Genomic DNA, 26,295 nt, shown 5'->3' on the forward strand with positions numbered 1-26,295 from the left:
TGGCAGAGACAGTGCAGCCTGTTCCAATGTTTTGTCACCCTCAAAGGAAAGACTTTTTTTCCTCACATATAGATGGAACTTCGTGTGTTGCAGTTTGTCCCTATTGCCCCTTGTTCTGTCACTGGACACTAGTAAAAGGAGTCTGGCCCCATCCTCTTGACAGCCACCCTTTAGATATTTATAAGCATTGATTAAAACCCCTCTTGGTCTTCTCTTTTCCAGGTTAAACTGATGCAGTTCTCTCAGCCTTTCCTCATGTCCTGGTTTGAGCCAGGATGAAGCCAAGTTTCTTTTTACTGATGTTTTTTCCTTCGGTGACCTCTCTTCTAAGCAGCACACTTGCTGAAATTAACAGCAAGTTTTCCAGCTAGTGGACTGATCATGCCCACATGTTTACAGTTACTGCTGAGAGACCAAGGACACTTTGCCCTTGTCGGATCTGCTGCATCAGACCCTAACAGAGCAGAAGAGTCATATGTATAGCCCTCTCAGAGGAAGGAACAGACTAGACAGATGGCAAAATTGGTCAAACAAATTATTCCATCCCATATATACATAACATCCAGTATAAATTCAGGGATCAATGAAGTGAATTTCCTTCCTCCTTCTCTCTGTCCATTGTCAGCATCCAGGCAGGACTCCATCCATCCATCACTACTGATCCCCAGGCCCATGCATTCCTGACCCTCATCACTCTGCCCTCAGCTCCTGCCTGCTCTGCTGCTCTCTCTGGCAGCTCCAGGACATTTTGGGACTGCTCACAGCTCAGGAGATGCTGTGGAAGTTGCTGCGGGGGGAGGCAATAGGGTTTTGCACATTCCTGGACATACGTGTATATATTTGTACATATTTTCTTTTATCACAATTATTTCAGTAAAGCTGTCTAGTTTTATTTTCCATCTGGAAAGTCTCTCTCATTCTCTCTCTCCATTCTCTAGCTGGGTGTATTCCAGATGTGTCCTCACCAGGGCAGAGTAGAGGGGCAGGAGAACATTATTCAACTTACTAGACACACTGTGGTTGATGCACCCCAGGATACCATTGGCCTTCCTGGCAACAAAGGAACATTGCTAGCTCATGGTTAATTTGTTGTCCACCAGGCCTCCCAGATCCTTCTCCACAGGGCGGTTTTCCAGCAGGTCAGCCCCTAATCTGTACTAGTGCATGGGGTAATTCCTCTCTAGATGCAGTACCCTACAATTGCCCTTGTTGAACTTCATTAAGTTCCTCTCTGCCCAAGTCTCTAACCTGTCCCAGTCCCACTAAATGGCAGCACAGCCCTCTAGAGTGTCAGCCACCCCTCACAGTTTTGCTTCATCAGAAAACTTGCTGAGAGTACACTATCCCTTCATTTAGGTCATTGAGGAATATATTGAACAAGAGTGGATTCAGTAGACTCCTGGGGAACACCACTATCTACAGGCTTCCAGCCAGACTCTGCACTGCTGATCAAAACCCTCTGAACTCTACCACTCAGCCAGTTCTCAATCTACCCCACTGTCATAACTCTTCTAACCCAACTTCCTATGCTTACCTATGAGAATGTTACAGAAGACAGTGTCAAAACTTTGCTGAAGTCAAGGTAGACAACATCCACTGCTTTCTCATCTACCCAGCCAGTCATTGAAGGTTATCATATTGGTCAAACATAATTTCCCTTTGGTGAGTCCATACTGACCACTCCTGATAACCTGCTTTTCCCTCACATGCTTAGGGACGACATGCAGAATGAAGTGTCCCATCACCTTTCTAGGTATGGAGGTGAGGCAGACTGGCCTGTAGTTTTCTGGGTCTTCTTTCTTGCCCTTTCTGAAGACTAGAGTGACACTGGCTTTTCTCCAGTCCTCGGGCACCTCTCCTGTTCTCCAGAACTTTTCAGAGATGATGAAGAGTGGCTTAGGAATGAATCTGCCAGCTCCTTCACCATTTGTGGGTGCATCCCAACAGGACCCATGGATCTGTGGGTGTCCAGTCTGCCTAAATGATCTCAAGTCTGATCCTCTCTGACTAAGGGAGAATCTTCCTTTATCTTGACTTTCTCTTCTGTTTCTAGGGCCTGAGATTTCTGAAGGCCCACCTTAGCAGTAAAGAATGAAGCAATGAAGGCATTCAGTTAACTCCTTCTTCTCTGTATCCTCCATCACCAGGGGACCCACTTTATTCCACAGCAGGCCCACATTTTCCCTTGTCTTCTTTTTGCTACTTCAAGAAACCTTCTTGTTGTTCTTGACATCTCTTGCAGGATTTCATTTCAAGTGGACCTTAGACTAGCTCATTGCATCCCTGCATAATCTGATATCTCTCCCAAGTGCCCAGTCCTTTTTTACACATTCTGTAAACTTCTTTCTTCCATTTGAGTTTTTTTCAGCAGCTCCTTGCAAATCCATACAGGTCTTATGCTTCCTTTCCTTGATTTTTTAGTCAAGGAAATACACTGATCTTGATCTGGGAGGAATTGAGGCTTGAAAATTGAAAAGTTCACTTGGACCCCTCTACCCACAGGAGCTCTAGCCTGTAGGATTCCTCCAAGTAGGCCTTTGAAGAGGCCAAAGTTAGCTCTTGAAGTCCAGCGTTGTAATCCTACTTATTGCTCTGCTTCTTCCACATAGGATCCTAAACTCCACCATCTCATTTGTCTTCTGTGTCTGTCTTCTAGGCAAAATTGAAATGTGCTATGAATATGTTTCCAGTGTGTGCATGTCATGACTACTGTTGATTTACAATTGGCAAACAAAAAGCTTAGAAATGTTTCAGCTCTTCATTATGTTTTGGAAATGTATAATTATAAAATAAAACAAGAGATGTTGACACTTCATGTGCTATATTTTACATGCTGGTCTTCATGACTGAGTTAAACACCATTGTCATAATGAGATTTTACTAAGATTACTTACACTGGTCTGAAGACACAGGTCAGAACTGACTCTCTAATTTGCCATTCCATGTATATACCAGAGGTACTTCTTTCTAATTGCTATGCTTACCCCTTTCTAATTTGACCCTATCCATGCCCTTTATCAATTTACATTTTGTAAGTCTTAAAGGCACTGGGGGTAATTTTTATTTATTAGTTTATGTCCTCTGATAATAACACAAGCTTATATTTCTTAACAGAAGATTGTGTTTTCAACTGGGATTTCAAGCTAACTTAAGGCACCTAAAAAGTTCCATTCCAATAAATAGAAATGAAAGATTCTCACTGATTTCTCTCAGAAGGGGATCAGGCTTGGGACTATTTTATTTCTTCTTCCTATCTCCATTAAACTGAATAGATATTACAAATATTATTCTGGTGATCATTTCAGAGCATGTGCAAAAGGTAGTCTGTTTTGCCTAGTCTGCTAGATCTAAAGTACACAAGTACTTTGCTTTTCTCCACACCACATGAATAGTGTCTCAGTCAGATTTCCTTCCTTCTCTCAGTATTGGAAAGTGGGTGGGATTACCTTCTCATGCTGAAAAGCCACTCAGTTAAGCAGATACTAGAATTCAAAGAACATGGATTATTTTTTTTTCAGCCTTGCCACTAAATTGATGGTATCACTTAAACTAATTGGCCTTCTTGTTCTTTGTCTTTTTTCTACTGTCCCGAGTTCTTTACAATCAACCATTTAGACATTTATCTTGTACCACAGACATCAATGGAAGTTTTGCTACTGGCTTTAACAAAAACTCAAAAGGCATGATACTTTTGCTGTTTTGGAAGAAACTCTCCATGTTTTGGTATTTTTCTCCCTCACTGAAATGGTTATTTATTTATTAAAAACAAGCAAACAAAAACACATATATTAAAAAACCCCAATACAAACAAAAACCACAAACCCAACAACAACAATACACAAAACCAAACCGAACTGTACCACATGAAAATTAGTTCCAAACACAGGCTGAATTGATCTTTTTCACTAAAATTAAAACACTTCACTCTCAACAATGAGTCCTTGTTTGTAGAGTTATTGCAATACTAAAGAAAAACATTTCCTGACACAGGGCTGTTACATCAGGACAGAAACACTCCATTCTTCTCTTAGGAGATGAAATCTCTTTCAAACTAATGTATTTTATTCAAAGGTCTTCAACGTAAGTGTTTTCAGTAGCATTTTCTTCTCTAACAATCTGTCGATGGGCCTTTCAGAGCTACCCATGGCACACATTCTTCTTCCCTAACAGTGATTTTTCTTCAGGTCTACAATGCTTCACTGAGCAAATCAGAGATTTATTTCAGGCAGTCAGCAGGTATTTGTCTAAATTTCATCCTGTCACTTTTCTTCTGGGACAAGGGAAGAATTTGGTCTGGGGGGTTGCAAGCTTCTACTCCTCTCCCTGTCCTCACTCCTGCCAGGAAAGGGGAAAGAAAGCAACCTGAAATCCATGCAGATTTCAGATTAGTTGGTGATTCAGTTCTGGCAGCATCATTGGCTTAGGAGTGAAGTGGAGTCATTAGCAAGCAGGGCTGTGCTCCTACCCTAATATCATCCAGGGGACAATTAATTGCTCCATGGTCTGAAATACAGCTATAGGAAAGTTTATGTCTCAGGATTGTAAGGCTGAGAGATATAACCAGAGCATCTGTTGTGTTTAAGCTCTGCCAATAGCACTTGACTCCTGCACCATGCAGAAACCAGCAGCTCATGTCAAGCACAAGACTGCTGTCCAGAAAGGAGCTGAGGACTAAGACCGACCAGCAGCAGCACAACTACCCTCAGGAACAGGTGGCAAAGATTTACCACCATTGGCACACACAGCTAAGTTCCTCCTTTGTGGAGGAAATGGCTTTAAATCTTGGCTTGACTTTTGCATTTTGCTCTTTTAACTTGTGTAAGTTAATGCCACAAGTTAAGTAAAATTTAAGTCATGACTTAAAGAGTCAAAGGACAGAAAAAACACCGTTAGCTGCATTTCATATACAGTAAATATTTCTAATAATGTAAGAAGATATTACAAACAATATCAGGTTCTGACATTTTCTTATAAGTTGACATTTAGTGATGCTGTTTCAAGAAGGAAAATCCACCTACAGACTGTGAAAAGCAGTCATGGAGCAGAGAGGCTGACACGTTGGATCAGATAAACCATAACAACCATCCCATGCACATGTACACAAAAAAAAAAGCAAGTTTAACTATCAACACAGAAAGCACTGAGAAGCTTCCTCCTTGTCAGTATTGCAATATGTATGGAAAAACAACCACTTGCCCAAATAATTCTTTCATTGATTCAGAAAAAATAATCAGACCATACCACCTCTCACAGAGCCAACAGAAAAGGAAAATCATCCTTTAGTAGAAAAGATGAAACGTGTTGTGATTAGCATAATAATATAATAATTTCTGTATTAATCTGTAAATTTGCATTTAAACAAGTTAAATACTCTAGGAATTTCCCTGCAGTTTCTGAGTTCTAAATAAAATAGGTAGTTACTTTAATTTGTAGTTAATATTTTTTCTGCTTTATTAAGTGGAAAAAGAAAATCCATGCATGTATTATGTTATTTAAGCTTATAATCAGATGCCCACTGTGACTTTGCATGAATTTGGTTTATTTTTTTATTATTATAATTTTTTGTTCTTGAGTTGGGAGGCAGAGAGTGGTGTGGAACCCAATATCAGCAAGGGACATAGACTCAAAAGATTTCTTTTACTTGTTCTCGCTACCTTGCTATGCTCTGGATTGTCCTCACATTGTGATGGTTCCTTAAATGAATAACGTAGGAAGCAGGACAAATTTGAGCTCTGCTGTCATCATTAGGACAGCAACCTATAGCAGAATCATTAACAACACTTCTCTACCTCAGCATATTTTTCTCCTAGTTGCAGCATCATCTTCCTAAAATGTTCTGTCTCCCAGCTAAAGGCAATTGGCCAAGTAAAGGAACCAGACAAGGATCTGAAGTATCATAAACCAATTTCTTTAGTAGAATAAAAGAAACCATGCACCATCTGTGACCTGTCATATACCTAGCCCACACCACATCCCCTCTTTGCATCTGCTTTTCCTTTCACTTCCTTTCACCATCTGTCTAGCGGTGTCCTCAGGTCAGGGATAATCCTGACACCAAGTGCATGCTGCCTTTCCCACCTGGAGCTGTGGAGACCAAGAAAACCATCTTACAGTCCTAACTCAGGCAACTGCTGGAAACCAAAGCCAGGCTGCTTCTTGAGACTGAGATGCTCTTCTCCAGCCTGCACTGGAAGTGAATTTATCCCTATTCTTACGTGTTACTTCACCTTTCACCCCATCACCAAAGAGCTGCCCATAATTTCTGTTTCAGAAGCATGAGGCTGCTTACTGCAATGGTATTTACTGTAGTATGCAGATCATAAAGCCACCGCAACTCCTGTATTTTCCCAAGCATGACCCACAGCTACAAATTAAGTTCTTGCTTTTGAGTTTTACTTTTGTAGACCAGGATTCATCACAAATTCCAACGACTGTGATCAGGACTATAGTGCACCTAGGTCTGGAGGTTTTACACAAGGGGAACTGCATTTAAGAGCATGTTCACTAGAAACTGCATAGTTTACCCAATGTACAAATTAGTCTATTTCTACAGACATCCCATTGTGCAGTTTCCAGTTTGATTCTTCATTCATAATTTGAAGTTGTTCAATTTACCCTTGAGTCCCGTAAAGCCAGAGAGACCTGGCATATCGCGGCAAGACCCAGATGCTTTAATAACTTCTTCTCCACTTAGCCAACACTTTAGAGCTTTCAGGTTTGATTTTCATTAGAGGATTGTGATATTTTTAGTATCTTTTAAACAAATGCCTTACCTCCTAATCGTGAAGCTCTGATTACAAAAGACCAGGCGAACTGTGCAATGTCATTGCAAGATAACTGCACCAGGAAGACCCAGAGTTTTGTCCTGTGGGATTCCTATCAAACTCCTTCAGAGCTGTGCTTACCTAGTGTTGAAGCTTTGTACCTTTTATTTCAGGCTTCTTTGGCAGAATTGTGTACAAACTTATATATGCGCAACAGCGCAAGGCTTACCATGTTGTTTCTGACTCATCAATGAGCAAATGCCAAGAAATTCTCCTAAAAAAGCCGTTACATTTTATGTTAAATGCTTGCAGGGTGTATGTGTAAGATATGAGATGTCATGCTGTTTGGTGCTACCAGGACAAAGCTTTAGTAGTCTCTCTGCACCTGAATTATCCCCACCTTCAGTAAAGCAATAGCTGATACCTCATCTCCATTTGACATCTGGCTTAAGATAAATTGATGAACTCTTATATTCAGGTTTTTTAACCAAAATCTTAAAATTCTTTCTAAACTACTTCAGTCTGCAAGACAAAAAAACAGTCCATGTCAGTCAAATAGATAATTTCACTAAGCCTGAAGTATACTATATTCATTTATTGGCATCCTCACTAAAAACAGATGACAAATCACAGACATTCTTTCATAGAACTACTGTAGTTATGCTCATGCTCTTACTCACACTGCTATGTGGTTAAGACACTTGCCATGATCTGTGTTGTAGAAAGAGGCAGGAAAGAGCTTTGAACTACCATCTCCTGCCAGGATTTCAAATATTATCTCTGCCTGTCTAAAGAATATATATGAACAATACAAGAAAAACACAAGGGGTGCCCAGATCACTGGGACTGGACAAAAAGATGTCTCATAACTGCTCAAGTGGTAAGACTTCTTAAAAAATAGAATGCTATTTCAGCTAAACCTTTCGCTGAATAAGTTTTAGCAAGGGTATGGTTTCATAATTGTGTTAGCAGATTTGAATTATTTTAATGTGTTCAAAGTCTGCTGCTGTGGGATATTTGCTCTCATTACCTGCTGTGTAGTACCCTTAATATTCATGTGTGCATGTGCATAATTAAATTGAAGAGACAGAAAGGTTTTAGATAAGTCAGTTCCCAGTTCTGACACAGTGTAGTAATGCTGAATTTGAGGTATAGCACTCTGCTTTCTCCGTTTCACATAATGCCTCTCTAAGTGCTCTCAATACTCAGAAATCCCAGGTTTGCTCTTGAGAAGTAGCTGTATTTTGCAGGGAGAAGTTGCTTTTTGGAAACTGAGGACCAGTCAGTGGAAGGAAAAGAGCACAGTCTTGTTGGTTTGTTTTAAAATCTGCTTTTGCATTTGTGAGGCAAGCAGAGATGAAAAGCAGTGCTGGTCATATGAACTGACCATTTTATGTTAACAGCACAAGTTAACAGCCAGAAGGTGGAAGAGAAAAATCAATACAAACGTTGGTATGTTGAGCACTTCCATGATCTGTGACCTCTTTTGCCCCATCACTGGGATTGCTTTTGCTAACCAAATCCAATCAGAGATTCTCGCCAAAAATGTTGGTGAACAGACCTGAGACTCTGGAAGGGCCTGCAGGGTGCAGAGTGTCTTTTACACAGGCTCTAATGTGACATACAAGAGTGCAAGGCAGACTATGACTGGCATAAGTGACAGCCTTTCTCCTTGGCATTCACTGAGCCTGTCAAATGAGATTGAGTGCTAAATCTCTGAGAAATGGAAGCTGAAACAGGACTGCACACATCTGTCAAGGGAAAAAGCCTACAGAGCAGATCTGAGACAGTTAGAGTCCTGCTTCTTCCTCAGAGTGTCAGATGACTTGCCGGAGCAGCGATATCCCTATCTCTGGTCATAGAATGTGTCAAAACACTAGAGGTTTTCAAGAGAGAGAGGTATACTTGGATGTCTCCATCCCTAAAACTCCTTGGCAGAAGTTAGCTAAACTTACAAGAAGGAAATCAGTCACCAACGGAAAAACAAGAAAAAAACCAAACAAAATAAACAAAAAAACCCAAAACAAAACCAAAAAACACCTACAAGTCCCATTGTGCTTTCCGCATTTGAGTGGATCAAGAGTTCTGTTGAAGGGGCAATTTGTCAGCCACCTTTCCCACATCAGGCCTTTGCTTGGACTATCTTCTTGGCTTGTTCTCTGCCTGAGAATATTTCCTCTAATTTGGGGAAAGTGTTTCACAAGGAGACAGAATTTACATCCCTACTACTAAGCATGACAGAAATAATCCAGCAGCTATAATATTACTAGTGAGACTTTAGAGACCTACAGGTTGCCAATTTCAAAAGTCAACTCGGGCCTATTACAGCCCTAAAATTCTATTGGACTGGGACTTAGAGCATAAAAGCACTTTACCTGCTCCACAGTACTTGGATTAGGTTAGTGGACTTGTGAAGACCATGCCAACAGTTCCAGAAAATGCTGGGGAATTTGAACACAGTGGTCTGGACCTGACAGGCTGTGTTCTTCCTCCTTTCTTCCTCACTGAGGAAAAGCAATTCCTCCATGATTTCTCCCACTCAGTAGATAATTAATAACCTGAGTCTGTGCTTCCCAGCAGGAGTAGGTATACTTATGTGCAGATTTGGCAAAGGAGAAGGCCTACAGCAGAGACAGGACTCATAGGTGTGGTAAAAGGAAAAGGAGTGAACCCCTGGAAAGGAGAATGTTTCCCCAGATACTCTACTCCCCCAGCAGCAGCCACTCTGACATGGTCAAAGGAAAGCTACAGCCCCTCTCCAGTATAAGCAAGAGAGCTGCCTCTAGCTTGGGGCCCTAGAGCGGTCACCTTGCACTGAGGTCTGGTAAGATTAAGTCAGCCCTTCTTAAGACTTCCTCAAACCTGGCCACGGAGGGATGGAAGAGAACTCCTGAGGCCTATTCCAGACCCTAAGGAAGGCCATATGAACTGGCACTTACTAGGAATGGGGCATGCAAACCCTTCCTTCTTTTCCCAGCTTCACTATAAGCACCAAGCATCCATGGGGAGCAAAGACACACAGCAAGCAAAGGCTACACAACTGCCACAAGCAAAGCATGTTTCAAACTTTGTCAACCTGTCCTATGTATGAACTGAGATCTGGCCTTGTATCAGCCCTTCTCCTTTCAGGTATGTAGTGTGAATAATTCTTCCTGGCAATCTGAAATCCCAGGCTGATGAAAGAGAAAGCAACGTCAGAGCAGATGCAGAGCTTTGTGGTGAGTCCAGCAGAAAGTCACATCTTGCTCTAAGGAAGCAGCAGCATTTCAAAGACGGAGCCTGGCTCTGATGACTTTCAACAGAAAAGAATGATGCATTTGTCAGCTGATCTGTGAAGGTATCAGGATGCATTCTCAAGTAGGCATAACTCCACTGGTCTCATTAAGTCTTGGCAAAATATCTGATCATTCAAGACTCAGATAACGAATTGCCAATACAAATGACATAATACAGCTAATGTCTGATATTAAGCAGTAACTTCGGCTCTTTGGCTGCAGCAAAAAAGGTACAGACCCTTAAATCTTGTTTGGTGACCTTAACAGTCCTTGAATTTGCTACACAAAAGAACAAACAACTGTACAAGCCCTACCCCTTACAACTGAATTAATCTATGGGGGGAAAAGTTATATTAAAAAATGGTGTAACTGTACTTATTACATGCAGCATTACTGATCAAATTATTCTCATGCCATTGTCTGGATTATGAGATTGACACAAGCAGCATGATCCAGGACAGAACTGTCTACCTTTAAAGCTGAAATTAGTAGCAAGATTTGTGGAGGGTGTGTTGGAAAAAATTCAGAGGTCCTCCAGTCACTTAGCCAATTTTTATACCATTCTAACTAAAGAGATTTTATGTTGAGGAAATAATATTTTCTTCCCCAAAGCAGCAAAGCAGCAAATAAGCTGTTCTCCCTCTTGATGCAGGTGGATGCACTCCCTTATGAAGATTTAGCCAAGAAATCACTCCATGTAGTCATGGCTCTAGTGGCTAAAGAAACTCCAAGTAGAAGGGTGTTCCCATTTCTAGAGACCAGAGACAGTGGGAATTTGAGTCATACAGGCTCTGGATTGCTTTTCACTTTTAAGTCCTAAACTTCTGTCATGGGTGGCTGCCCATGGAGGTGCCCAGGTGTTTAGGAGGAGAAGAAGCCCCATTTACACATGGGTCAGACTATCTCTACACGTCAAGCTCAGGAAATTGATTCCCTTACTCAATCACTGCATGATTTTGGGTAAGTCACTTGAATTCTCCACCTGTAAATCGTAAGTAGAAAAGTAAAAAGGAAAAAGTAAAAAAGTAATAAGTAAACAAAGTAAAAAGAAATAATAATAAAATTATTAATTATATAATTAAAAACAAATGTACAAAATAATATACTCTTCATTATGTAAGTTACATAATTACTGTATGATATATATATTTAATTAAATGCTAATAATTTTTAAATTAAATTTTGGAGCTCTCTTGTGAAAAAGCCCTTCTTTTATGCAGCTTAGTCTTGCTGGCTGATGTGAACAAGAAATGTCATTTGGCCACATTTACAGTAACAAAGAAACATCAAAAAGGCAGAAGCAGAGCTAGCTGGTATTTCAGAGATGAATGCATACTGTTACCTTTATGTTTCTCTAAGGGAGTTCAGGCAGAAATCCACTGAAAAGACCTGCAATAATTTTCTTCGTACAAATTCTTAGTTCCAAGTATATTTGGGCAGTTCCTGTCTGGAGAGTCAGCATGAATTACTGGAACCCAAACTCAGGAAAGCACTGGGTTGTGCCAGCTCTCCTGGGTAAGTAAACTAAGACATGTCCGCAGCCTTTGCAAAAAGAGAACTCTGGATGAAGGATCCATATAGGTCACTTTATTTCCTTCTTCATGTAGTGGATTTGACCTGTCAGTGCAGGCATGACTGTCAATGCTACTACCCAACAGGATATTCAATAGCCTCTTTGTCCAGGTATTAACCATTGCTAATTCCATAAAGAAAGACAGGACCTTCAAGGACTTCCTCAAGCTGTGGACAAGACATGGTGAAGACTGAATGCAGAATGCCACTGAAACTAGAATGAAGTAAGGTTTTACTCATGATGCAGATATTCCCTTTGCATTCATCTTCTCCTATTTGCAAAGAAAAAAAAAACCTTTCTGATTAAAAACAAAACAAAACAAAACAAATCTATTCAAACTCTATATAAATTCGTCTGTGTGTATATGTACATAAAGTCAACAACACACAATGGTAGGGTATACTGTCTCCCTATAGTAATGATGCTCTGTAGGAATAAAGTAGTGTTTCATAGATTACACATTCTTTCTCTGCAATGTGTTCAGTCTATCCTGGCTCTGAAAAAAAATGAAAGCTCCTAAAAGAGCAGTTCAACCAGGAATAAAGAAGGTACAAGAGAAGGAAGCTGTACTGTGTGATCAGACAATAAACTACAAGTAGTTACTGTCTTCCCACCTTTCTTGTCCTCTGGGTGATAATGTAAAAAAATAACTGATAGGGTGAGAGAGGGCCATGCTGAATTAATTTAAAAAAAAAAAAAATAAAAGTTAATTAAAATCATTGGCTATTAGTTGCCAAACAGATCTTCTGGTAATGGGGCACCCTAATATGAGAGCCAGAAGGGTAGATTAGATTGTGAGGTGGCAGAACAGCACCTCCAGCAGAGGAGTAATATCTGACTGTTCAGACACTGGTGCTCTGCTGCAATGGTACTTGAAACAAAGGGGTCTGTATTTCTTGTCTTTACAATTAAGTGAGCCAAATGCTTGGAGTTTCAATAAGTCATAGCCAGGAAGGCTTGAGACACCATTCAGATGTCCTTCCTGGTTAAACTACAGCATTAATCACTGTAGGGCTCCTGCTTTGGATTATTTTGTACCCAGTCCTGAGTGGGTGAATCTGCTCAGCATCATGCCAGAAATGTGCATAAGTTTTGCGAACATGCTCAGCTGAGACAAAAGTTTAAGCAAGGATTTCAGGTGAATGACTCTAGAAGACAATCTAGTCAGTGCATAACAGAAAAAAAAGGCTGCATTTCAGAGACACTTCAGAAACTCTAGAGGCATCACCCAGTGGGATCTCGTTAGCAAGTATCCAAAGTGACATCTGCTGGTGTAGATTTGGATTAGCGTGAAACACAGAAAGGAAGTCAGAGCAAGGTAGAGCTGCACAAAGAAGCTGACTAATGAGCCCCAAAAGGCATTAGTGGGGGAACCGGCAGCTGGAAACCGAACCTGCTGAGTTCTGCTAAGTAATTGAACCTCAAACTATTATGGAAGCAGATAAAAACATGTCAGTTTGCTTCCAAGCTCCAATGGTTTGCTAATGGTGCCTCCCTTTTCTGAATGTTAAAAATGGCATAAAGCTACAGTGCAGAAAGGAATCCGCTCAGCTTTTCCCATCAGGGAAACTCTGTTAGTTTAATGCCAAGAGATAAGACCTGGTACATGTACTTCCTTTGAGACCTCCCAAAGAATTCTATATGTGTTGGTTGCTGGATTCATAAGAGACCAAGACATGTTACATGTCCAGGGACTTCCAAGGGAATATAAAGATGAAACTACAGGGATTCCTACAGGTTGGAAAAGTTTCCCTAAGATCACTCAAAAGACAACAGTGTTGAATAATGGCCTTTCAGGTCCTCAGCAGGTACATAAATCCCTGTTCTGTGCTTAAAAGCACATCTGGTAAGCACCGTTCTTTCTCTCAATTTTCAAGAGAGACAGTTGAATTTGGGAATATCCAGATAGCTTTCTTAACCCTTGGCTCTGTAGTTGTGCTTTCTCTTACCAGAGAAGACCAGTTTGCCCACTATTTCACAAGAGAGAGTAGCTGCCTTGCAGACAAAGGGATTTTTTTGGAGATGCAAAGCAGAAAATGAAACCTAGCTGGAATTTCCAAAGGTTGAAAGTGTTAGAGAAGTGAGTGATTTAGTAAAATTGCAAAGGGCTGTAGTCCAGAAACACGTTTGAACCTAAAGATCTGTACTCTATTCTATGGAGAAACCTGATATGAAAAGTCATTAATCTGTCTCAGAGGCAACATAAGCCAATCAGGACACCTTTGCATACAGCTGCCTGGGGACAGGTTCTGGCAGGAGGTCAGAAGTCTAGTGCAGGTGAAATCACTTTAACCCCTCGGATACCTCCAAGTGCCAATATGAAAATTATCTGAGGGGTTATGGTGCTTTTCAACCACCATGCAGATGTCCTTTCCTTCTTCTGACTCCACTTGGGCTTATGCCAGCTTACACTGTCCTCAATAACTAATTAATCAAATGTGTCCAAAGCACAGTAAACACCACAGGAGATTGTCCTCGCAGCCTTCTTCACCCAGAACAGCCTGTGTTTTAATTGCTGCAAAGAGTGCAATTCTTCTCGGTTGTCATCGTTACTGGCATTATTACTGTTCCCACCTACCTCAGAGCCCACTTCTTGGAAGGCACAATGTAATCCCTGTCTGGCAAAGCATCACACTGGGAGTGCCATAGCCAGGCCTATTTCTTTCTCCTAGACAGATGGCCTGTGACCCAGCTGTCAACACTTCTTGGTCTATAGCACAAAGACTACATATGCACTGAATGAAACTAAGCAAAGAATTTCTTTCTTCCTTTGTTTGTTTTTTATCCTGAATTATCAAAAGCTTCTGTAAAAGCAGAAGAGTCAAGTTAATGATGCCACTTCATCTGCGCAATACATATACATCTCTGGAAATCTATTTTAAGGCTCACAGACTGAAGATCAGCCCCAGTTTCATTAGATCACAAGTACAGGATAAAAATTCACACCGCTGGTTTAACATAAAAGATTTAACAGGGAAGAGATCAGACACAACGTTTGTGTTCATTGAGATGAGAATCTTACTGTTTGAATTACAGAACATGATTCATTGCTGAGGAAAATATTTTATTTGTTTGAGATTCTTCACCTTTTAACATGCAAAGAATACAAGGAAAATGTACTTATATATTTCTTCCTCTTAAAATTGCTTTTTCAGGTAGTGAAATTTCATTCCTTTGCAAAGGAATTTTTAAAGCCCTTGGCAATATCTACATCTGAAGCTAGTAAAGAATGAAACACCCCATAGATGTACTAAGACCAAAGAGTTTAGCTAACATTGTGGAGCTGTCTCAGACAGGCAAAGATTTACCTAAAGCAGCAAAGTTTTACCAAAGGTAAGTTTGTGCTCCTGAGCTTGGAGTTCAGTTTCAAAGGTCTGATTTTGCTGGAGAACCAATTCACATTCTGGTATTTTTCCTGCCCTAACACAGGATTTTCGCAGTTACACAGCAGTTGCATATGGAAATACACAAATGAAATATTTGAAGTAAATGAGTACAAGGTGTTGCATATTTATTATCTCACAGAATAATCTAGAATTGCAGCTATAAAACCTGATTGTCTTTTTGTTGAAGTGATTTAGTGCAAAAAGAAAAGAGAAGGGAAAGGGGAAAGAAAAAAGGGAAAGAATAGAGGGGGAGAGGAAGGAAAGGGGAGAGAAGGAGAGAAAAGAGAAAGAAAGGGGAGGGAAGAGGAAGGAAAGGAGCAGCACTATGAAAACACTTTCCCACTTCAGAAAACAAAGATTCTAACATAGCACTTCTCTCATTCCTAGTAACCCAAATATTCTCACTTTTCTACATTTAAAATCCAATACCACCTGCCTTAAATCATGGAAACCTGAAAATTACATGTCTTAAATATCTACAAAAAACTGAAGAGTTTTCTCATGTTTCCTGGGACATGGACAATTCTAAATACTGCAGAGTATCTTACTGACTAACCACTGAGAGCATTTAATAGCCCAATAAGAAAAATGGGAAGAATTAATGGCATACATCCAGAGACAGAAAAAGGACTACACATTCTCCTGCTGCGTGATATGCTGCCTTCAGGAACAAGCATCCAACCCCAGACTCTATAATTTTCCCATTGCCAGCAAAGGGACAAGAAACACTTGAGCATTTCTTACTGTGCCATAGAGGCTTGCTGATTCAATAAGATACAAACATTCTTCTGCCACCAAGGCTTTAATCACAGAATCATGGAATAATGACGCTTCCACTTCTGTACTTTGCTTACCCAGATAAACCTGTGAAGAAACATGACTGGGATAGTCCTCAACTATATTAGCGAAAGCCTAATAATAATAAAAGAAAGAACTAAATCCTCAAATGAGGAAATTAATTATATTGCCATCAGAATTTGGACACTACATAGTAAACGAGCTTGAGAACACACATTGTAGGGCTCAGCAGAGATTATAAACTGCTTATTACAAAAAACAACACAACTGATCTCATCTTGTGCAACGAGAGAGATGAGTTTCCTAGAAGCTTCAACATATGACCATGTATTTAAGCACCATGTCACAATCTTTACACAACACCAAATAAGGTGAATTACAATTGTAGAGATAACTTCAGTTCTCCTAGCATTTAAATTCTTTATTTGCCAGCTTTCCATACTTCTCATGCAGTTTTCATGCTCAATTTGGAGGAAAGGAATCCTCATTAATATAACGGATTTTGCAGCAATCAAATACTTTTTCATAAAAAAATATCCAGCATTTTCATTTGGAAATTAATTTTAAAAGATGACATTTGGACATGACATTTTTTAATAACTGGACCACCAGTTGTCTGCCAGCTCCTAGTCAATACTAAAGTCCAGCATCTGATACTGAAAATGGGTTGAAAGAATGTAAAGAACATAATTTGGGTGTATTGCAGCTTCCTTCTGCCCCAAGGTCTATGTGTGCAGCTTGTTTTGTGATTTGATCTGGGCTTGATCTCAGCACTACTTCCTCACCTATGTCCTGGGACCTACCACAACTGCCTCTGGGGAGAGTGTCAGATCTGACCAGCACACACAAAACTGCTGAGAGCCTCAGTGCCCCTGTGTCTGGTAGGTCAGAGTCTGTTGCCAGTGCCCCAGTGGTGAGGTTTTGGGTAGCTAATATCCCTGCTACCTTGATAACACCAAGTACTACCAGCTTTTCATGCCAGAGCAGCCGTCTTATTTCCAGTGCTGTAGGGTGGAATACTGCCTTCTCTAAGCAGACAACCTTTTCAAGTTCTATACCTGCATCCTCAGTGAGAGTTAGTCACTTTCTTCATTTAAGAATCCATAATTACTTATTTGCATAATTAATTATTTCCACCACTATGGTAGAACCCAGGCCTAAGACAGCCCTAGTACATGCTCTGTAATTAACTCTACTCCTGTCTGCTAGTGAGACAATGCCTGTAGTTTGGCTTCCTGGAAATCTTACTAGGAGCAGCCATGCTGGGCTGAGGCCATATGTATTTCAGTTTAACAGATTGGATTTAAAACCTGAAGTTAGCACATGCTGGAACATATCTGTGGTATCTGTCATCATTCCTTTCAAGTTCTGCCATAGCTCCCATGTTTCCTGAAGCCCTAAAGAGAGTGTATTCATCACACTTGTTGGAGAGCCAAGGCAAGAAGTCCAAAACAACAAACATGATGAGCTTGTCCTTTCTGTGGGCCTCACCTAGAGCCTACAGAACTACCTGATGAAGCCATGGTTCCCAGGTTGTTTCCCTGACATCCTACAGAGGCACTAAGGGAGTAACTTTGTGACTGTGTATCCATGACCCAGAACACACACTGTCAAACCTGTGTTTTGCATAGGTAATCTGTTCCTACTCATTCACTCAGCTGGCATGCTCATTTCTCACTCTTTCACGTGCAAAATGAGCAAATATCATTGGCGAGACCTTTAATACTTAAAACTTGGATTTGATTCACACCTGATAACAACAAGTTATTTATGCATGCATGGCACACAGAATATGTTTCAGATTTCTCCTTCTCTACATTTCTGCTTTTACTGGAATGGAGCAAAGATATTAAGGTAATTTCTAAATAAACAAAGAGAAATTAATCCAGTCCTTTTTTTTCTATTATTTCAACATTTGTTTCTCATTTCCAGCCACCAAATTCACAATACCTGGAGACAGAGTCTTGTATATCATCAAATCCATTCCTTTGTCAGGACAATGTAATCTCTTGCTTTCATGGAACTGTCAAACTTAATTAAAAAAAAATATACATCTCCTTTCTACGTATTTTCTGATTCTGCAGAAAACAGCTTTATCTTTCAAAAACATGCTACCTGGGATTATCCCCAGGAGAATGAAAACCAGAAGGAACTGAGCTCCTGCCTTTTCACAGGAGCACCCCCCAAAGCAGAACTTCATGTTGCTTATCTCAAAGGTAACTCACCATATTGTTAGAAAAAGCCACACTCCAGAGCTCTGACTGAGGCCTAATAACATTCCTTCAAGTATCCCTGATCACTCTTCCTGCAGAGCCAAGCCTTTGTCATATCGCTCAGGAGACAAAGCATTTCCAAGAGACTTCACCACCGCAGCCTAACGCTGCAAAGTCTAGATGGCTGACAGCATCCCATGGAAATAAATCCCCGTTGGCTGGGCATTTCATCCAAGCTCAGGCTGTATGCAACCTACTCAGGAACATGTGAATTCTAGTCTAGATTACATCAGATTTGTAACAGAGGGCATATCAGATTTTTAAAATATTTTTGCAGGAGTTTGCCCAAGAAGAAAAATGAAACAACTGTCTACCTCTGGGAACACTTCAGTGCTCTACCAGAAGAGGCAGCAATAGTGAAAACAGGGCATTAGTCTATCTGTCTGCAACTCAGAAATTCATTACTTTTTTTCTTCCCCTCATGTCTAATGGAGACCTGTGTCATTGATTAGAAACGGTTTCACCCATAAACATACATTAAACACACACTGCACACATTAATATGTTTATATTAATGTATATACACTATCCCTCTCTCTATTCATTAAGTACATTATAAAACCTACAAATTTTGACCAGGTAGGAATTCTGAACCTTTCTGTCTGTTAACTAGTACCCTCTTGTAAATGACTATATGAATAATTTTCTCAGGGGTGCCAGAGACAGACAATTACCTGTGAGTACCTTCTTTTCACAGCAGCATAAGCCCAAATGTATTTATTTATTTTGAGAACAACTCTTGATACCCCCTTACAATTTGCACTATGTGACAGAACAATTAATCCTTTTCCTTGCTTCCTTCCTGAATCATAAGGATTGAGTCAGAAGATCAGCTAAGTTGCAGACACAGTTTTATCTATGCACAGCCACTCTCAGCTCTGTCATGAGACTTTGAAGCTTCCTCCCAGGCATGTTCTTAGGGCACTGTAACCTGTGCAGAAATTGGCACTGCACAGGCAACATCTCTTATATTGAGCAGGACAGGAATTTTATGTTGCTCTTTTGCATGTGATGTAAGTCAATACACAGTCCTTCATCATCAGAAACCCCTCCTCCAACCATTATTCACATTTCTTTCCAAGTTGCCTGAGCTCCAGAACCTCTCCCAGTACAGCAAAAATATGCTAAAGAGACAATTTTGACCCAGTCTTGAGGGTGAGGCAGCAAAATGGTCTTCTCCTTCCACACATCTATCTGTCTAGTAAAAGTTTGTTTTGTACATTTCTTCTCAATCTCATTTTGAATCCTACAATTATTTGTTTCCTTCTCACACCAAATTCTGTCATTACAAGTATCAACTTAAGTAGAAGAGAGTATTTCAATAGTAGAATAGTAGTAGAGAGTACTTAACAATAGTTAAGACCCTCAGATGAAACTCTCTTCCTTTCAGATTAATTACCTGTAAGCAGTGGAAGCCTGCATATGAAAGTAGAGTAGATTTGTCATTTGAAATGTCAACTATTTGAACTATCAACACAAAAAAAGCCCTGGAAGCAATACAGAAGATACTTGGACTGTATCTCTCTGAAACACATCAAATTATGACTCTTTTCACAAACCACAAATGTAAGCTTGGAAAGCACCCACATACAATCAGAGAAGCCTCTTACATTTAAAATAATGTGAGCATTTAACAAATTATGAGAAAAAAAAATGGTATTTTTGTTCCCTCATCTTTGCTCTCTATTTCAACTTTGCAGGGCTTTTCTGTGTGGGAAGGGTTTTTAAACAGGGACACAGCTCAGGGGACAGTGCACAAGATTAGAAAGTTCAGTGTGGGAAAGTAATTGCCTGGCTCTACCCCAGTGCTCAGGGAACTGGTCACAGATCAGCTGAAAACAATAGTTCCTCTCTAAGCATTATGAGTTGCCAAGTGTGTGCTGAAAGCCAGATCCTTACCTTGTCTCGAATCCCTTGTCTCATAACTTCTCTTTCAGCCTCCATCTTGGCATATTTGGCTTTCCTCTCTTCCTCTTCTTGCCTGAGGGCCTCCTGTCGTTCCTCTTCTTTCTTAGCAGCATCTGGGTCTTTTTCTTCATCCCCACCCAGCATCTTCCCCATGTCTTTGGTAGCACCTAAAGAAAGCACAAGAGAAAGTCATCCCTGTAAGAAAGTGGGAAGCCATGCTGATGCCAGCTCTCTCCTTTCCCACACTCAGGAACTCCTTCCACTCCCTCTGCACCTGGAAATTAATCTCCTTCCACTGAGAGGAAGGCACGTCCTCACAGAGGCAGAAGGTGGGCAAAGCACTCAGCCTGACAAGCTGGTTTGCCTGGCACTGGTAGAAGCACAGCAGTGAGAGGAACAGACTACATCCATAGACTTGCTTGACAGCAACACAATTGGTTTGCAGTCCTGAAGGGGGCAAGGTGCGATTCACACAATGTTCTCACTCTATCAGCTCAGTCAAGTGACTGAAGATTTATTTTGGAGGGTCTTTAATGGAACATCCAGAAAAGTATTAAATCAGAGTTAGGAAAGGAATATGAACTATCAATTGCAGGAGTAAATTACTATAGTCTTAATTGTTGGCAGAAATTACACATCCCATGACAGGTAGGAGCACAGTGCATTAGCAAACATTTCGAATTGAAGATTATCTAGGTTCCTACCATGGATCAGAAAGAAGCAGCATCTCTGCATCTCTCTTATCTGCCCTGCGTCTAATGATTAGGACATAGGTGGGATCCTGGCTCTGCCTGGTCTTCTTTCTACACTTGTATGCACCTTTGTCTCAAATTTTCAGACCTTGTGTGCTCCTGAGCCAGCTCTTTGTTATTGTGCAAACCCCTTGAACAGATATGTAACTGGGGAGGCTTCTTGTCTGCCCCTCTGTCCCCACAGGGCTGCATAAAGGCCTATTATTCTGTATTTCAGAGGCACTTTTATTGGCAAATGACTGATAATCATCCAGCTGGGGAGGCAGGCAGGGGCTGGGGAAAAGGACAGGGCAATGACTGCGGTACTTCATCATCAGGCCACTGGAGGGCTGCAGCAGGATCAAGCCTGATTACATGGTGAAGACATATCTCTTGGGAGTTGTGTTGGTCTTTGCATGGAGAAGGAAAACACACTCCATAATTCACTAAAAAAAGGTACCTTCACCCTGAAAGAACTCTGTAGACAGCTGTTTACTGTCCTTAGTTTCTCCTGCATCAGGATTACGCCAGTCTGGCTCCTTGCTGACTGGGACTTCACTGAGTTAGTCTGATGCCGTCTTCTTGTAACACACTCACATGTACATACACACATACATATTTAACATCTCTTGCCTTGCATAAGACAAAGTTATCTGGCCTTTTCAAAGGCTTAAGTTGGAAGGAGACACTGTCAAAGTCCTTCCAAATAATTGTTTGTTGGCATTATAAGAGGTTAAGTGAAGTGAAGAGGTTTTCCCAACCCCTTACCCCCCTCCCTTACAAATTATCTCTTCAGTGTCTCAACAGGGACAGAGAACTGAGTTTGTACTTGCTTTCCTCTTTAGTTCTCAGGATGGCAATGGTGGAAGCTTGGTTTCTACAGGGAGAAAAATCTGTAACCTGTCAGAATGATTCCTCCTGAATTGCCCCAGTTATGATAGGTATTGGATTAACTACTGCTTCTAAGAACCACCAAGTAATTTGTTGAAAGGTGAGCAGATCCTGTGGCTTTTCCCCTCCACAGTTCTTTTCTGAGTCACATGTTTCCCCAGAGCCCTATCTTGTAAGCATGCCTGAATCAAAAGTAACCTTCCAATCCCCAAAATGTGATAGAGAAATGAGCCCTCTATATCTCTCATAGAGAAGCATGGGGAAACTGAATGATTTAAGCCTGATGAGATCTGGTTGTTACAGATTATTTTTGCCAGGTGGAAAACACTAACAATAAACATGACTCACTCCCATTCAGTTAGCTAACCACAAGCCTCTTGGCACTTCCATTCTGTTAGAAAACCTGTGGATACAAAGAGGAAGACACCCAGCATCCCCAAACAAACCCCATCTGGAATACTAATACTCCCTAACTACTGCCAGCCATCCTCTACTATTGTTTTGCATCCTCTGCAGGGTCAGATAAATACACAAAAATTTCCATTTTTGAGAAAACTTACTCAGGCCATGTGATTATTTCCTTCCTGGGGTGCAAGAAGGGCTAAATGAAATTGCAAGCAAGCTAGGATTTCATAGCAAGTGCAAAGGCAATGTAGACTAGTTGGGTCACACATTTTTATTGCAGAGACCTTCCTAAGCAGCTTTACAGTGCATAAATCACTGATGACCAATGCCAATAACATCTTTTTTTATTCCTCTCAACAACTATTTCCACTGATGATCAAGATTATTTTGATTCAATAGCCTATCAAAGTTATCTCTTTTACTTCTCTCCACTTAGAGCTACCCAGATGGAGTAATATTCTAGTTACTTACAAAGCAGAATTCAGCAGCAGAAAGAGATTATTTTTGCCCTCTAGGCACTATTTCTAGGCTACCATTAGGTTATAATCTCAGTTCAGCTCATCATGTAAGGAATGAAACTGCAGACTTCTTTTTTCTTCTATCTCTTAGATAAGAGTAAGATTTTGAATAATTTAGGCATTTAATTTTGCAGCTGTTCAACACACAGAACACCTACAAGAATAAAAATATCTTTTCAGAATCTTCACAGACTCTTAATTCACCCTGATTTCAAAGTCGCCTTCTGGATATACAGAATGCTGCACTGTGTCATCAGTCATCGCTGATGACAATGGGAAGAAAATGTATAATCAGAAGGCAAATTTTATACTACATTTTCATTCAGATCTCTTGTGTTACTTTTGGTATAGAAAAGCTTTTTCTTTTTTTTTCTCTATCTCATTTGTTCTTCATCTTATACTTTAGGCTTTGTTGTTAACATTCCCTGGATAATATCATCTCGTTTTAGCAGGTCATCAGCGGAGGCTCCAGACAATTCATTTGCATACAAATGAGATGCTGTGGTTACAGGTAAAAGCAGAAGAAATTAGCAGAATTTCTGTTGACAAGCCTGCTTTTGAATCCTCCAAGAAAACACAGGGGAAGGACACACTTGACTGAACCTGTTCATGTGATAAACCTAGGTCTTTTTGTCTTCTTTTACATCCAAACCATAACATCTTCCTTGACAGAAGAGAAGTCAGAGAATGCCAAAATAATCACTAATCAGTAAGTAGCTTCAATCAACATTACTCCCAACACCTCTAGGCAAAGCCACAGGAAACACAGAAACAGCTAAAGCTCCAGGACAACATGTGCAAATGGTCACCTTTCTGACTATAATCAAATGCCCTGCCCATGAAGGTTAAAAAAATTCCATGAGGGAAAGTATCTCTGAGTGTTTTTTTTAGAAGACAAGTGGTATGGCAGGCATTCCAAACTAGTAGTTAGACCCTGCATCCTTGCAGCAAAGACGGTCAACAGCCTCCTGGACTGCATTAAGAGGAGTGGTGCCAGCAGGCTGAAGGATGGTATATTTCTCTTCTACTCAGACTTGGTAAGACCAGCTTTGGAGTGATGTGACCAGTTCTGGACCCTCAGATATAAGAGAGATATGGAGCTACTGGAGTGAGCCAGAAAAGGGCCATGTAGTTGATTAGAAGACTCAAGGATCTTTCACACAAAGAGAAGTGGAGACAGCCTAGAGAAGAGAAGGTTCAGGGCAGTCTCAGTAGTGTGCATAAATACTGATGAAAAGGAGTGAAGAAGAGGGAGCCAGACTCTTCTCAGGGACAGCAAAAGAGATATTGTGTACAAACTGAAATACAGAGAATCCCATTTAACTATAAGAAAAAAAAAAAAAAAAAAAAAAAAAAAAAAAAAAGGGTTTTCAGAAAGAGGTTGATGAGCCTCCATCTGTGAAGAAATTCAAAACTTCATATGCCATAGCCCTGTGCAACCTGCTGTAGGTCACTGTTTGAGAATGGGATTGGACTAGACCACCGCTGTGGATCCCTGCCAACCTCAGATATTCTGTGGCTCTGTGAGACCTCACAAGTAAGTGGTTTAAATGGCAACTGAAAGAGACTGCAGTGAATAGAGTGAAAAACATGTAGCGAAACAGATCTTGCATCTGAACAGAGGTAAAGTCAATTCTTAAACTGCCTGTCTTCTGTCACAGGAGAACCACCTCCTGTGGCCTAACCTTTCAACAGCTCACTGACACCAATCCAGCTTTCACACAGAGAACATAAACCCACAGATTCAACTTGCAGCAGCACTGCTCAATTTGTTACTTGTTAAAAAAAAAAAATAAAAAAAAAGAAGATATCCTAAATATGCATATGCAAACCTATTTGCTGTAAAAGCTATATGGACAACTTACAGAGAAAATTATTGGGCATTCTTCATTGCTTCAGGTGAGGTAATTAAGTGAAATCAGAATTTCTTTTGCACAAATCACTTTCCATATTGCAGACAAATAGCACTCCATACCCATCTTTCAAGAGGGCTTCATATTTGTGTGCATCTCAGAGGATGTTGCAGAAGTTTCTTCCCTCAATCACAGGTGACAGAGGAAGAAGTGAGAGGTTTACCTGAAATAGGCATGACATGAGGAAATTTTGCAGGTAGTTTTTTGGTAGTACCCTTTGTGGTTCAATATTTAGATCAAACAGACAGGAAAACCGATGTCTCAGAGTTTCCAACTCACAGCATGATTTTTATGTTGCATCATCGAATCACCTGGAACTAATCACAGAGAACTGTCCTGGAGGAGGAATGGGTCACTCATTTTTACAGCATCACTTCAGAACCAGAACTAAGAATGTTTTATAGATGCCACTGGAGAAACTTTTTTTCATTAAGGCCTTAATGCAAAGCTTATGTCTAGTATACAAAAAATACTTTCCTCATTTTAAGGCTCAGGAAAAAGGCAAAGTTGCCATTAAGAAAACAGCCTTATAGCAATCATTATGGGACTCCTTACACTGTCCAGAAGTTGAGATGCTTAACTATTTGTCAGGAAAGGCTAGGCTGGCATTTCTATCGAGACTTCACTAGGCAAAGTAATTTCATACATGATTTTTCCCTCAAATTGAATAGTATCTAAAGGAATCAGATCTTGTCAAAGTGCTTTTGTGCAAATCCCTTAGATGTTACAGAGATGCCTTCAAATTATTCCCTCTGGCTGCTGTGGCATCAGCTTTTTCTTCTGTTGTAGCCAAACACACAGCAGTAGGTGAGATTCTTCTAGAAAAAATACAAACTGAACCTCTGTTCCCCCTTCTCTCAAAATATGGCACTATATTTTCCAACCCATTTATATTCCTCCAGCAGTGTCGTTTTGTCTGCTTATTGCACCTGAATGAACTAGAATGGCTGAGACAGCAGTTCTCACCACCAGGTTGAAATCCAGTTCCCAACAGGGATGGCTAGGTTCAGGTTTCTGCTCAGAGATGTATTCATGTGTGCTGGGTGTATGACTTCCCATTACAGGATATGGAAGCCCACTGTCATCTTCTGTTGCTTCTACTGAGAGTGAGATTTCCTGCAAAGCTTGAATCACAGCCCAGCAAACAGAGCCCAAAGCTGCATCAAGCTTCAGGTGAAGCACACTCCCACCTTTGGTGATTTTAGATACTTATTTGCCATGTCAATAACTCATGTAGATGCATCAGCCTATGTATTTTACACAGCAGGATGCATCTCCACCTATTCTGATCTAGTAAACAGTCAGCTAAGTACCATGCTGAGATACAGATTTATGTATGCATTTGAGTAGGAGACAGAGTAAAAACTCAAAAATATGGTCTACAGGAGCAGAATGGGGAGTAGGGGATGAGTGCAATTTCTCCCTAGTATAAAATATAGACAAGAAACAGCAGGCTCCCAAACTTGCTGTGTTTGGAAAGCAATCCCATTTTATGCACTTTCTTTCACCTTTAGAGAAGAAAGAGCTGTCTGCAGCATATCACAAACCTCCCTTGCAGCAAAGACAAAGTGACAGAGGAATGATCACTAAACAGCCTTTTACACAGAAGCTAGTGCAGTCTCAAATAAAACAGAAAATAAGGAGTATGTATTCTATATCCAGACCTAACCCACTGATCTCTAGAAGTTGTCTGTATTTATTCAGTGCTACTGCAAGACATTTCCATTCTGTAATGCCTTGAAAAATTAACTGAATGATTTATGAGTTCTTCTGACTTCCAAAAACAAAACAGCCCCAAACTTACTACTCATAGCTCATTATCTGCTACAGAAATAACTCCTGAAACTTTGTATAAACCCA

General features: G+C 40.5%; 1 protein-coding gene across 1 annotated transcript in view; it reads right to left on the reverse strand.

The window, feature by feature from the left end:
- Positions 1-20,144, reverse strand: part of CPLX1 (complexin 1) — a gene marked incomplete at its 5' end in the record, with an annotated part of 32,650 nt that extends 12,506 nt beyond the window's left edge. Inside the window, one exon of the mRNA XM_010003813.1 lies at positions 19,969-20,144. Within this exon, the coding sequence (XP_010002115.1) occupies positions 19,969-20,144 (176 nt within the window). The remainder of the gene's footprint in view (positions 1-19,968) is intronic.
- Between the last annotated feature and the right edge of the window lie 6,151 nt (positions 20,145-26,295).

This window comes from Chaetura pelagica, unplaced genomic scaffold, assembly GCF_000747805.2.
Source record: "Chaetura pelagica isolate M959 unplaced genomic scaffold, ChaPel_1.0 scaffold241, whole genome shotgun sequence".
In the NCBI taxonomy this organism is placed as follows: domain Eukaryota; kingdom Metazoa; phylum Chordata; class Aves; order Apodiformes; family Apodidae; genus Chaetura; species Chaetura pelagica.